This window comes from Xenopus laevis, chromosome 7L (assembly GCF_017654675.1).
Source record: "Xenopus laevis strain J_2021 chromosome 7L, Xenopus_laevis_v10.1, whole genome shotgun sequence".
Classification (NCBI taxonomy): domain Eukaryota; kingdom Metazoa; phylum Chordata; class Amphibia; order Anura; family Pipidae; genus Xenopus; species Xenopus laevis.
Genome location: NC_054383.1, coordinates 117754861 through 117768524, shown reverse-complemented (window position 1 = coordinate 117768524; position 13664 = coordinate 117754861). Strand labels below are relative to the sequence as shown.

The 13664-nt window shown below is 41.3% G+C and overlaps 1 protein-coding gene across 2 annotated transcripts in view; it reads right to left on the bottom strand.

Annotated features, from left to right (window-relative positions):
- ttyh1.L (tweety family member 1 L homeolog) overlaps positions 1–13664 on the bottom strand; it is a 91385-nt gene that overhangs the window by 8994 nt on the left and 68727 nt on the right. For both annotated transcript variants that reach the window (XM_018224552.2, NM_001093946.1), the window contains 7 exon segments: positions 11807–12027; positions 10830–10925; positions 8190–8262; positions 3915–3990; positions 3200–3255; positions 1706–1798; positions 1343–1435 (listed from right to left, as the gene is read on the bottom strand). In XM_018224552.2, coding sequence (XP_018080041.1) covers positions 1343–1435; positions 1706–1798; positions 3200–3255; positions 3915–3990; positions 8190–8262; positions 10830–10925; positions 11807–12027 — 708 coding nt within the window.

Sequence of the window (13664 nt, the reverse complement as noted above, 5' to 3'; positions counted from 1 at the left end):
AATCTATGATCTTCACAGGTCCACCTAGTTACAGCTGCACCAACTTCAAACACTGCACATTTCCCAAATTTTGGGAAAATGTCAGAACAGAACATCATACCATACTTATGGGTTCTATCAGCTTTGATCCACTTCTAGTGATGGGCGAATTTATTCGCGAAACCGCCGGCGGCATTATGCCAAAAACGGACGCCAGTATCCAAAAAAACGGGAATTTTGCTTCGTTTTGCGAATTTCACGGAAAATTCACTTTTTTTTTTTTTTGGGGGAAGTGAAACACCCCAAATTCGCCCATCACTATCCACTTCCTCTTATTGCACGTTACACTGGAGAGGACTCCTTTATTTAAAGAGGAGGACTCCTTTATTGCGGCACAGTTTACAAATTCGAAATCCCATTAAAGGGATTCTGTCATGATTTTTAAGGAGTAGTTTTTATCTCTAAATTGCACTGTTTACACTCCAAATAATTTACTCTACCGTGTAAAATCTCATTACTAACACAACAAGTGTATTTTGTTTTAGTAGTAATATTGGTGTGTAGGTGCCATCTCAGGTCATTTTGCCTGGTCATGTGCTTTCAGAAAGAGCCAGCACTTTAGGATGGAACTGCTTTCAGGCAGACTGATGTTTCTCCTACTCTATGTAACTGAATCAGTCTCAGTGGGACCTGGATTTTACTATTGAGTGTTGTTCTTAAATCTACCTGGCAGCTGTTATCTGGTTACCTTCCCATTGGTCGTTTGATTGGGGGGGGAGGTGATATCACTCCAACTTGCAGTACAGCAGTAAAGAGTGACTGAAGTTTATCAGAGCACAAGTCACATGACTAGGGGCACCTGCGAAACTGACAATATGTCTAGCCCCATGTCAAATTTCAAAATTAAATATAAAAAAATCTGTTTGCTCTTTTAAAAAATGGATTTCAGTGTAGAAGTCTGTTCGAACTGCACTTTTGAAGAAAAAAAAACACGTTTTCCCATGACAGTATCCCGTCAATCTCTTTGCTGTACAGCTGATGAACACTGCAATGATAAAACAGTTCCATGTGCCATTGAATCTATCAGCGTGGAGCAGAGGTTGCATCCTGAAAAAATGAAGAAGCTTTGCTCCAAATTTTTCACAGGCCCTGACCTCAGCAAATATCCACATTACAGCTAAAGAAGCATTTGGTAATCTATTGAATAAAATGTTATTCGGGCAAATAACATGCTTTGTAGCACCCCTGCAGGAAAAAGCTTCAATAGGATACACAAAAGCAAAAGGAATTATTCAGCCGCCAGATACCCCAAACCCTCCAACGCCAAATAATGGGGGGGTGAGAGGGTCACCCTCGGTCTCACCTTATGAAGCCCCCTGCAGTTCAGAAGAGCCACAAGGTGATGGAAATTGCCTTCAGTTGTATTCAGCATCCCTTGCACCGCCAGTAAGTTTTTCTGTTTCATGGAAAAAAACTGATTAAAAGCAAAAAACATGCTTGTATAGAATTAAGCTGATGCTGAAGGTTGAAACCATTTCAGTTATTTAGCTTGGTCAGCTTTGGCTTGGAAGGGAACACATATGTTAACAACCACCAGGATAATCCCAAAGGATTGTGCCTCTTAGCAGTTCCATTTAATTATTAGGCATAAATGTAAAAGCAATAAAAAGCCTGGGCAGAAAATGAGAATTTTGTAATTACATTGGGAGCAAATCGATGTTGTTACCTCTGCAGTGGGAAACTGAGGGACAGCTTCTCTCTCCAGGCCATGGAGCTGAGAATGGATGTTGGATAGAGCCCGCTGAGATGTGGTTAACCTCTGCAATGTGAAAATAGGGTGCAAGGAAAAATCTGTTAATGTAAAGTAGTGCAGTGAAAATGGTACTACATACGGTAGTCTAATTGCACCACTATGGAGCTAATATCATCTAAATATTTATAAATAAAGCTCAGTCTTAAGTCTCATCCACTTCCAACTAATTGTCACAGGTGAAGGTTTGCCAAGTCCCTGTTCCATTACGTGACAAACGTCAAGTCTATAATTGGGGTGTCCAAATGGAAATCCATGGTCCACAATTCCCATCAGATCTTTTTTGCCCCTCAACCTGCCAAAGAGCCCCACTCAATTCTTTCCATAGCATTATATTAATATTATCCACCCCTTGAGCATGTATCATATTGTGAATGACCCACTACACTTAGGGGCAGATTTACATATGGTAGAATATTGAGGGTTAATTAACCCTCGATATTCGACTGCCAAATGTAAATCCTTTGACTTCAAATATCGAAGTCGAAGGATTTACTGCAAATAATGCGAAAAAATCTACGACCAAAAAAAACTTAGAAAGCCTATGGGGACCTTCCCCATAGGCTAACATTAAGCTTCGGTAGGTTTAAGGCAGCAAAGTAGGGGGTCGAAGTTTTTTTTAAAGAGACAGTACTTCGACTATCGATTGGTCGAATATTCGAACGATTTTTAGTTCGAATCGTTCGTTTCGAAGTCGTAGTCAAAGGTCAAAGTAGCCAATTCGATGGTCGAAGTAGCCAAAAAAAATTAGAAATTCGAAGTTTTTTTTTATTCTATTCCTTCACTCTAGCAAAATAAATGGGCCCCCTAATCAATATAGGGTTTTCACCAGTCAACATGTTTAGTGTAACGGTTGTGGCCACTTGCAGCAGTGGAGTAATAGTTAATCGATGCAGAGAACAACTTTAGGACAGTGATTTCTAAAACATCTAAAAGCTTGCGAGTTCAAGCAGAAGTCAATGTTCTAAGCAAAACTGTTCTAAGAAAAATGAAAATGTTTCAATTTGAGTTGTTTTTTGAGGCTCTCCATTCCTATTTGTGTCTGTAAGTCACTCACCCACTTAGACTGTAAGCTGTATGGGGCAGGGGCCTCCTTCATTCCTGGGGTTGCCACCCCTCTTAGTTCCTCCAGTTTTGACCCGTACAGTCTGGTTTCAGGACTGCCCAGGTCAAAACTACCTGCCTGGTTTTCCAAACTGGGCAGGACTCTCCTAGATTGGCGCAACGTTCAGCCAAACGCCGAATGCCACTCCATCACCCCACCCCGTGACTTAATTGCTCTGCACCCGCATTGCACCCAAGGTAGTAAGTATGACTGCTCTCAGTTTCCTCTTAAATGTATGTCTTTTATTATTTTCTCATTTTTTTCTTCCAAGAAAGCTCAAGATATCAGCATGCTTGTTGTAATACCTGGCGGAAGGGATTGGCCACATCCTGGTTACAGGAGATATAGTACTGTAAAATATCTGAAAGAAACAGACATTAAAACATTGATTGAAGACTTTATTTGGATATATCTAATGTAAACCTGCATAATGAATTGACAAGAAAAGACTGCCCAAAATATAACAAGCAGCTACTTACTTATGGAGCAAGGCACACCAGTGTGTGTCAGCTGGGACGCTGAGCAGTTGCTAAAATTCATTACCACCTCTCTGCCTTGCCATTAATGGACCCAGAAGGAAATTGTATTTTGTAAAATTCCTGTATGTTGGTAACACACAAATGCATGGGAAACACATGGCAGCAAGTGACTGTTTTGGGGCTGAGAAGCTTGTGACCTCCCCTTCCCCTACCCAATCGGCAAATGCCTCTTTGTGCTGATCAGGGGTACTCCAAGCTCTGTTGTTGGATCCAGCTGCTATTCTCTGGCCAATTAAAAATAAATTGTGGATTTTTATTAATATATAGGCAGGCAAGAAAGCTGCTGCCCTAGGCATGTGCCTTTTGGTGTCTACACAGAAAACATGTCACTGCATCAGGCACCCTATGACATTGTGCCAGACAGAAGTTTAACATCTGGAAGGCCACTAGCTTCATCTCCTTGGTATGGATGTTGGGCATACACCTAACAATATATATATATAGGATGACTTCAGATAGGTGTGCTATTGTAGATACTTACCAGGGTTAATGTTTGTAATCATTTGAGTCTGATTCATCACATATCCATCTGGATTGGAGCAAAAATCACTCAGTCCCTGAAAAGACACAGCCCACCCCCAAATATGTTCAATAAGAAGCAGTGAAAATAACCAACAACAGAAATATTGACCAAGATGGTGCTCCATGGAAAAAGTTGCAGTGGATAAAAAAAATCATAATTAACTTATAGGACCTGCATGACTTTGCTTGCTCACCATTTAGCATCTCATCTGCATGCTATTGCTTAGTCATTATAGTAAAACTCATTATCCGAATTATGGAAAGGCTCCCATAGACTCCATTTTATCTAAAATATCCAAATTTTTAAAAATGATTTCCTTTTTCTCTGTAATAATAAAACAGTAGCTTGTGCTTGATCCCAACTAAGATATAATGAATCCTTGTTGGGTTTATTTAATGTTCACATGATTTTCTAGCAGACTTAAAAGAAAACTTTACCCCCAAAATGAACATTTAAGCAACAGATAGTTTACATCATATCAAGTGGCATATTAAAGAATCTTACCAAACTGGTCTATACATTTGGCAAAGCAAAATGGGACAGATTCGCCCATCACTATCTGTCATTTTTCTCTGTAATAATAAAACAGTAGCTTGTACTTGATCCAAACTAAGATATGATTTATCCTTATTGAATGTGAAACAATTCTATTGGGCTTTATTTAATGTTTAAACGATTTTTTAGCAGAGAGAGAGAGAAAGACCCCTTAATCTGGAAAACCTCATGTCCTGTGCATTCTGGATAAAAGGTCCCATACCTGTATAATAGTACATGGCCTGCTTATATGTCATCAAACTCCTTGAGACTTTTAACATCCTTAATAAAAAGCTGATATTATTAGTTCTACACATTTGGACAAGCTCAATAATCTCCCAGGGTGTCACTATCATTAGCACCGGAGGTTTAAGTGACCGGGTGACTGATTAAACTGACTATGTTACTGATAGGATATCTCTGAAGCTTGCTCTGCTGGAATTCCTTAAGGGTCGCTTTATTAAATCACAGATTATTATGCATTTTTACGATCCACAGCTGCAATATCTGTGAAAACCCATCCATTTCCCTTTAATAGAATTTGCATTTTAGATAGAGCTGACTATGAAGCACTTTTCATATTTTCCATGCTCCTAACAGATTTGGACTCCCAACTGGCAGAGAGATAAACATGTCAATAGGGAAGGCGGAAGGGTCTGGGAATCGGGCAATGTGGCTCAGGTTCAGCGGAATTGCATTAATATCTCATTTTAGATGCTTATTAAAGCTGACAGATGCGACAGAGGGTGAGGGGTTGGGGAAAACCACTGACCCAGCACATGAAACAGACCAATTAAATGATCTCGCTTCACAGGATTTGATGGGCAGCCGAGCAGGACAGAGGGTGCACTGGAATAGGGAGATCCCTCCAGCGGAATGACAATGAAAGACACGGCACAGTTGCTGGGAATCGATCTAAGCAAACTGAGAATGATACCCAGTGTGAGGATCCTCTGCAGGACATGGGCTACAAGGACAAAGAGTTTAGCTTCCTCAGGGCATCCCTTTAGATCCCCTCTGACTTTTATCTTAGCCTCTGAAAAATGTAATATTTATGTTAAAGTAACCTTGGATTTCCAAGAATTGGGAGAGCTTCTAATTTGAATTATTTAGACCCTTTTTTTTGCTGTGCCGTCATCAGTTACTATGGCTGACAGTGAGAAGATGCCATTGTATATTGTTTATTGCCCTGTAAACGTAGATTTTTTTTTTAAAATCACTGAATCTAAGGGGCTTATTTAGAGGTTGTTTCTATCTATAACACATTGATATCTATTTTAGCCTAAACAACACCAAAGGTGAAGTTATAGAAGTCATCAATGTCAGATTCACCTGGCCCCATGGTTGGTTCCATCATAGAGCCATGCCACGCCCATCCCATTTCACTATTGTAAAGTGCTCACCTCCCAGAAAAACACTTTTGTTGTGTAAGGTACTGTACTGGAGGACCCACTTCTGCATACAGGGTCATATCAATAGAAGAAAATACCAGCAGCACACTGAAATAAGTTGTAAAAGAATTTATTGAGCCCACATCATACAAAAAGACAATGTTTCGGGCATACCTAAAGGGCCTAGTAGGCTCAAAAGCTGCCTTTTTGTATGATGTGGGCTCAATAAATTCTTTTTCATGCACTATTACAACTTATTTCAGTGTGCTGCTGGTATTTTCTTCTACACCAATCCCATTTAGCACAATTTATATCACACAGTGCTAAAATGTGGACCCTGGATTATCTGGGCGAGCCTAGGAGGTCAATGTTCTACTACCCACCGATAATCAGATCTTTGTCACCAAAATGTTATTATGGAGTTGCAGTGATAATTTACTACTACATTTCTATTAGTAGTTAAACATCAATTGAACTTTGTCATAATTGTATTGAAGCCCCTAAAGAGAAAATTTCAACCATTGCTAAGTTGAGTCTGGTCTGCTTGAGCCATAGGGGCCCAATGAATTTAGGGTTAGGGTCAGACTTGGGGGATCTGAAACCCACTGGGGCTGTCGCCTCTGGGACCTGCACACCTATACCCCTGGGTCCCCATCCCCAGCCACAATCCCCCTCCTCCTCTGGGCCCAACACACCCAGCCACAACCTTGTTCTGCCTCTGGGCCTCTGCAACAGCACAACCCCCCCTCTGGCCCCCCGCATGTACCTCATTTTATCTTGTTGCAGCCATGATTGGGGGGGGCAAGGGTGCATCCCCAAGGGCAGGGATCAAGTCTGGGTCAGTGGGGCCCACCAGATTTTTTCCTGGTGTCCCACTGCCCTAGTCCCACCCTGGTTAGGCTTCAAAGTAGTAGCTGTAACTCCTGATATTGTTGGCTTTTAAGCAGATTATATCACTCTATTATGTTTTCTCAAAACATTTATATTGATTAAAACAATGGGCCTGGGGGGCATTGCAGAAAAAAGCAGTTGGAAAATAGGTTGATATATTATTATTTACAGTACTGCCTCTCACCAGTTCCAGTCACTAGCCAAGGGCTGGAATCATATTTGGTTTTCAGATGGCATTCTGATATTTACATCAGATACATACTAAATAAAGCATCTCCCAAAAAAGCAGCCTATCGGTTCATTCAGCAAACATACATTTTCTTTTAATAAAAACAAAGTGAGCCTTATAAATCAGTTATAGGAAATGGATCATCACGTACAACACATTCATGCAAAATTACCCAGAGCACTCTTCTGATCACTTTTTCCATTTACATGATTTTTTTTTCATGTTTTAAAGATATTAGCCATTTTTACACTGCTTATCTGCGGAATTTGAAGCAACAGCGCCACCCGTTTGTCAGTTAGGCTAGTCAAAGTCAGCAGAAAATTATGTTAGTGAGAAGAGGAAAGTCTTGGGGCATTGCTCTGCTAAAAAAAATGTTAGTGAGCAGTCAGCTGACTTTTCTCTAGTCAGTCCTTAAAGGGATCCTGTCATCGGAAAACATGTTTTTTTTTCAAAACGCATCAGTTAATAGTGCTACTCCAGCAAAATTCTGCACTGAAATCCATTTCTCAAAAGAGCAAACAGATTTTTTTTATATTCAATTTTGAAATCTGACATGGGGCTAGACATATTGTCAATTTCCCAGCTGCCCCAAGTCATGTGACTTGTGCTCTGATTTCAATCACTCTTTACTGCTGTACTGCAAGTTGGAGTGATATCACCCCCTCCCTCCCCCCCAGCAGCAAAACAAAAGAACAATGGGAAGGTAACCAGATAGCAGCTCCCTAACACAAGATAACAGCTCCCTGGTAGATCTAAGAACAACACTCAATAGTAAAAACCCATGTCCCACTGAGACACATTCAGTTACATTGAAAAGGAAAAACAGCAGCCTGCCAGAAAGCATTTCTCTCCTAAAGTGGAGGCACATGACCAGGGGCAGCTGGGAAATTGACAAAATGTCTAGCTCCATGTCAGATTTCAAAATTGAATATAAAAAAATCTGTTTGCTCTTTTGAGAAATGGATTTCAGTGTCAGTTTCAGTGGATTCTGCTGGAGCAGCACTATTAACTGATTCATTTTGAAAAAATTTTTTTTTTCCCATGACAGTATTATCCATTTAAGCACTGTTCATCCAGAAAGTGAGTCAATTGTATGACTTGGTTAAGCAGTATGGTAGCTCTCACTCCTGTATGAGAAACTGAAAAGCCAAACATATAATCAACACAGTGCTGGCGACAATGACTTACCACAGCCGTAGCCATTTCTAGTCCCATGGATCCCCAGCTCAGTAAGAGTACAAAAAAGCTCACCACGGTCATTCTGCAGAATGGAACAGAACACATATTTAATATTTTACAAGTTTAGTCCCAGAATCACATTCCAGACTTTTTCCTTCTATGCAGTTGGTCAGGTTAATGAATAGGGAACCTTTTTGGGCACAAATATTTCCAGGAAATGAGAGTGAATAACAGATAATTTAGCTGGAGTGCAGCAGGGCCTTAACACTGGGTCCCCAAATGCTGCTGAACTATAAGTTCCAGCATTCTTCAGCATATAATCAAGGGCTGGTAGTATAACAATTTCTGGGGACTCAAGGTCAAACCTATGCTATGCTCCTATTATGCCAATGTTTCCTTCTGAATAATTGGGGTTCACAACCAGGGTCCTAAGCTCTAACCAGGTGAAAAGCAAAAGCATTCAATAATCTCCTGCTGTGATTTTCCCCACATACTGGATAATTTATCTTTCTGATGGAACCATACATAGACATTCACAGGGACCCCTTCCCCCACTTTGCAATTAACCAGTATCCAGGTTGATTAAATGACCGTGTGATTGATTTCCTTGATGAGTGAGCCCATTTTTTCTCCATGTCCTCAATTACCTTCCCAGTTGTTTTATGAGGAGACACAAATAAGAGTTAACTAGGTATTCTACTGATTGATGCGTGGTCTTCTTGGCATGTAGTAGCGCTGAAGGTTCAACAGGATTGGAAAAATATACAGTATATGGTGTGTTAGGGGTTCTAGATATTTGTGGACACACTGAAATCAATGCCAAATAAGGTATAATGTAAGGTATAACATGGTAGCCCCATATGGACTGGCAGTCTACACGAGACTCTGGCAGTACATCTGGTTTTTATACAACTAAAACTTGTCTACAAGCCTAGAATTAAAAAATTAGCACCTGCTTTGAGACCACTGGGAGCAACGTCCAAGGGGCTGGTGAGCAACATGTTACTCATGAGCCACTGGTTGGGGAACACTTGTTTAGCGGTATGGGTGGATAGAGACTGGGTGGTATTAGGAATCCTGAGCAACAAGAATGGCAACAATTGTATCCTCCAGGCTAGGGCCCATGCCTCTATAGTTTTGCCGGTAAAGAATATGCAGTGTTATCCGGTAGGTAAATATAGATAATAATTCATCTGCTCCTCTGCTCTTTTCTCCATTGCATCTAATGAAAAATGTCTAATTAAGAGGGTGGTTTCTTTGCAGCCCTGAGGGGAAAGTCCCAATCAATTTGTTGATCTAAAACTGTGAATGATCAATGAACAATTTAGATTGTATTAAGACAAGGGGTTTCCACAGGCAGTAGCCGCTTGTAACTAATATTTGCCCCCCAACAGTATATTAGATGCAAGATGTATTGCAGTTTAACCCCCTGCCCCTGGGCTAAAGAGCTTGCATAATGCAAACCAGAAAATATATTTTAATAAATTAAACAAGGCTACGGCTTGTGAAAACTCTTTATTGATCTAATGAAGATCGGCATGTTTTCAGGGTCATCAACAAAGTTAGGAATAGCTTGTGCCAACTCATAAGGGTATTGAGAAGTCAGTAACAGTTTATAACTAGGGGAATAAAAGGGAACAGCCATATAATGCCCACCCCCCTTCCCTTGCTGTTGAATGCAGGAATGGCACCTAGAGAAAGATGGGTCAGTTGCAAAGACCCAGGACAGAAATGCAAAAGAACTAAGAGAACTATACAAACTGGCAATTTATATGGCTTGGAAGGCAGGGTTCAAAGTGTACAAACATGGTGGACTACTTTTCAAATTCTGCACCCCGTAGTCCACATCATAAATGACCCGTTTGTGTTCCACTTTGGAAGTAGAAGGAACCCCTGGGTGAGAGATGCAAATGCTATTGGGACAAGGTAGAAAATCTAGAGAATATGGCCTTTTTGTGCACTTTGTACCTTGCCCCTTTTTTGTAAATGAGGACTTTTGTCTCCGTCAGGGCACGAATGGCCCGAAACATGTCGTGTATGGTAGTCAGTGAATAAATACTTTTTCACAGCATTTTGCTTTCAAGTGCTCTCCTTGAACCAATTTGTCTCAGTCACTCCACTAATTAATGATGTTAAAATCCTAAAGTCACGCAGTGATGAAATTGATGAGTTTTAGACACAATCAATGTAGTGCGGTCTCGGCCATAAAGCATGGCAGAACTGCTGCTGTGCAAGAGAAAGCAAGGGCTAGTTATGGTTTGCTTTTACTACTCTCTGCAAACAAAAACTCCATCTTTTCCTGCAAAATTATTCTCCAAAAAGTAGGACGAACCGTGACTGAATGTTGGACCACAAAGGATAAGACCAACGCCATAGCCCATACAGTATAACTAGTAATCACTCCATGTGTGAGCGAGCATGAGCACCCAGCTTAGTGGGAACATTAATTTCCAGCAGCTGACCAATAATCTTGGTTGCTATTGGCTTATCTCCCTGTAGAAAACTTGTTATTATATTACATTACCCATATCAGTAAATCAAGGACTGATTTAGATTCCCACGGATGTGATGTGATCTTTAACACATTCCTACCCTGATCTTATCCATTAGCTGCTGGTATACACACTGAACACTAGGTGGTGCACTTACACAATAACCAGCCACTTGATCCGCTTGGCGAGGCCGAGTAAGGTGAACAGACAAATAATCAGATCCAGGAGGAGGAGGAGAATATAAGCCAGCCACCTGCATAAAAACACAGAGACATTACATTAAATTGGGCATGATCTGAGTGGGGAAACATGACATACATCAGTCTGCAACCCTGTCTTTGTTGTTGCACTACAACACCCAGCATCCACCAGAAGCCTTAGGGCTCTTACTCATGAGCGGTTGTAGCTGCGTTCCCCTGCGTTCCGTTTTTCTGCGTTCAGCCGCAGGGGAGCGCAGGAATAGACGCATTACATTTTTTCCAATGGGGCTGTACTCACACAGGCGCGTGTAGGCGCATCATGTTGCGTCTCAACCTGCGTTCGGCTTGCCACCTTTTCTGGAAAAAAAATACCAGCCTTCCTATATATTTATATTTCTTCCCTATTAAATGCATTGGGATCATGCAATAGCAAATAGCCATATTTAGGACTTTCTTTGTTGCCAAAATATCCTAATATCTTACTGGAAGGTGCATAAAAGTTCACAGCCTCGGCTGTTACAGGGCAGAACACATTTGGCATGGAGAAGGGGGTAACATATTAACTTTTTTCTGTCTATATAAAACCTGCTGAACTGCTAAAAAAATAACCTTCTGAAGCCTCTCCAATTTGCTTCAGGACCCAGTGTTATAAGATATCAGTTTTATTTACTTAAATAATTAAATAATACTATAAGTTCCAACAAACTTACTTATAAATAAACCTTTTAAGGGCGGTGGTAACATGCTATTGTCACACGTGCAGGCCAATATAAAGCATACATTAAAGTTGTACACTTGAGAATTTGGTCTATTATTTTACATTTTATATTAAATATATATTTGATGAGAGAATTTCCTGTTCAGGACGCTAACATTAGGCCCTCAGGCTGCCCAGCAGGCATCAAATTAACCTTACATGCTCCAAGACTCTCACCTATAATCCTCAATGAAATTCACTTGCTCTGCTAACACATTTGGATTAAGTTCAGTTCCCTTCCAGAAAGAAATCTCTGCCAACTGCTGGGCCACAGACTCCACTTGCCGCCTGGTGTTCCGGATCATCACCAAAAACTCTGTGCGCTTAGAGAAGATCTCCTCCAGCTGAGTCAGGTCACTCTTCACCACGGAACTGAGAAGCTCCACTGTATCTGAAACCTGGGAGAGCAAAAAATCACATCAACACAGGGGTCAAGCGGTACAACATACATTTCTTAGATTATTAGAGATTAGGATACAGGCCAGCGAATGTCAACAGGTAATTTGGAGGTCAGGTAAAGAATGGAAAGCTTGGTCTTAAACTTAATGAATGCAGCAAGCTGAAACCACAGCAGAAGCTCAGCCATCTTATTTTCAGAAAATGACCCCTGCAGCAAACTAAAATCATAGCAGAAGGTCAGACATCTTGCTTTCAGAAAATGACCCCTGCAGCAAGCTGAAATCACAGCAGAGTCTCAGACATTTTGCTTTCATTAAATAACCCCCAGGACCGTCATCAGAAATCGCAGGGCCCTATACGACAAAATTCCCTGGGCTGAGCCCAACTCAAGCCCCACCTACAGGTCCTCCCTCCCCACCCCACAAGTCTGCCCCCCACCACACAGTAAAAAAATATTGGTGGCTAGGGTTCCCACATGTTAATAAAAAATAAAAAGATATCAGTGGTCAGGGCCCCCTATAAAAAAACATTTGTGGCTAGGGCCCCCCCATGAAAAAATATTGGTGGCTAGGACCCCCACATGAGAAAAAAAAAATGGTGGCCAGGGCCCCCCCACATTATAAGAAAATTGGTGGCCAGGGCCACTTAAACGTCGTCCATGCCTTCCCGAAGTCAGCAGCTCTCAGAAAGATGGAGGGCCCAGCTAATCAAGTAAGTGTGGCGTGGACAGGGCCCACCTTACCCTCGGGGCCACCTACAACTCTCCCCCCCTGTCCCCCCCTGATGGCAGCCCTGATAACCCCTGCAGCAAGCTAAAATCACAGCAGACCCTCAGCCATCTTGCTTTTAGAAAACGACCCTTGCAGCAAGCTGAAATCACAGCAGAAGCTCAGCCATCTTGCTTTAAGAAAACACCCCTGCAACAAGCTGAAATCACAGAAAGCTCAGCCATCTTGCTTTAATAAAACTGACCCCTGCAGCAAGCTGAAATCACAGCTGATGCTCAAACATCTTGCTTTCAGAAAATGACCCCTGCAGCAAGCTGAAATCACAACAGAAACTCAGCTATCTTGCTTTCATTAAATGACCGCTGCAGGAAAGCTGTTAAAATCACAGCAGAGGTTCAGGCCAAAAGTCTTGGAGCTTTATTTTCCTTTACAGTCTCACAGAAAACCAAAGTAATTCCTATCATTGAGCTAAATAGCATGCCCACCATTCAATAACTGACCTCCAAATTCTAAATATTCTTGAAGCAAGGTGACTTAGAATCTACTGTGATATCACCACCTTAGCTGAGAGTGACTTCACCATTGAGCTTCCTGCAGGGGTCACTTTCTGAAAGTAACATTGCTGGACCTCTCCTGTGATATCACTACTCCTGCAGGGGTCAAATTCTGCAAGCAATGTGGAGTGTCAATCAGAAAATGTGTACAAATGGAAACCTGCACCATAATTCTCCAAATACATTGGTATTAGAGATCCAAGAAGAAAAAAAAACTCTGTTTCCATCCAGCAACAACCAATGTGGCCAATAATAGCAGAGCTACTTTTTGCCGGGGGCCCTAGATAAACAATAAACCAACAGCCTTCTGCCTGAATAATCTGCAGCTTTAATGTTGAGCGATAGGCGACCCCC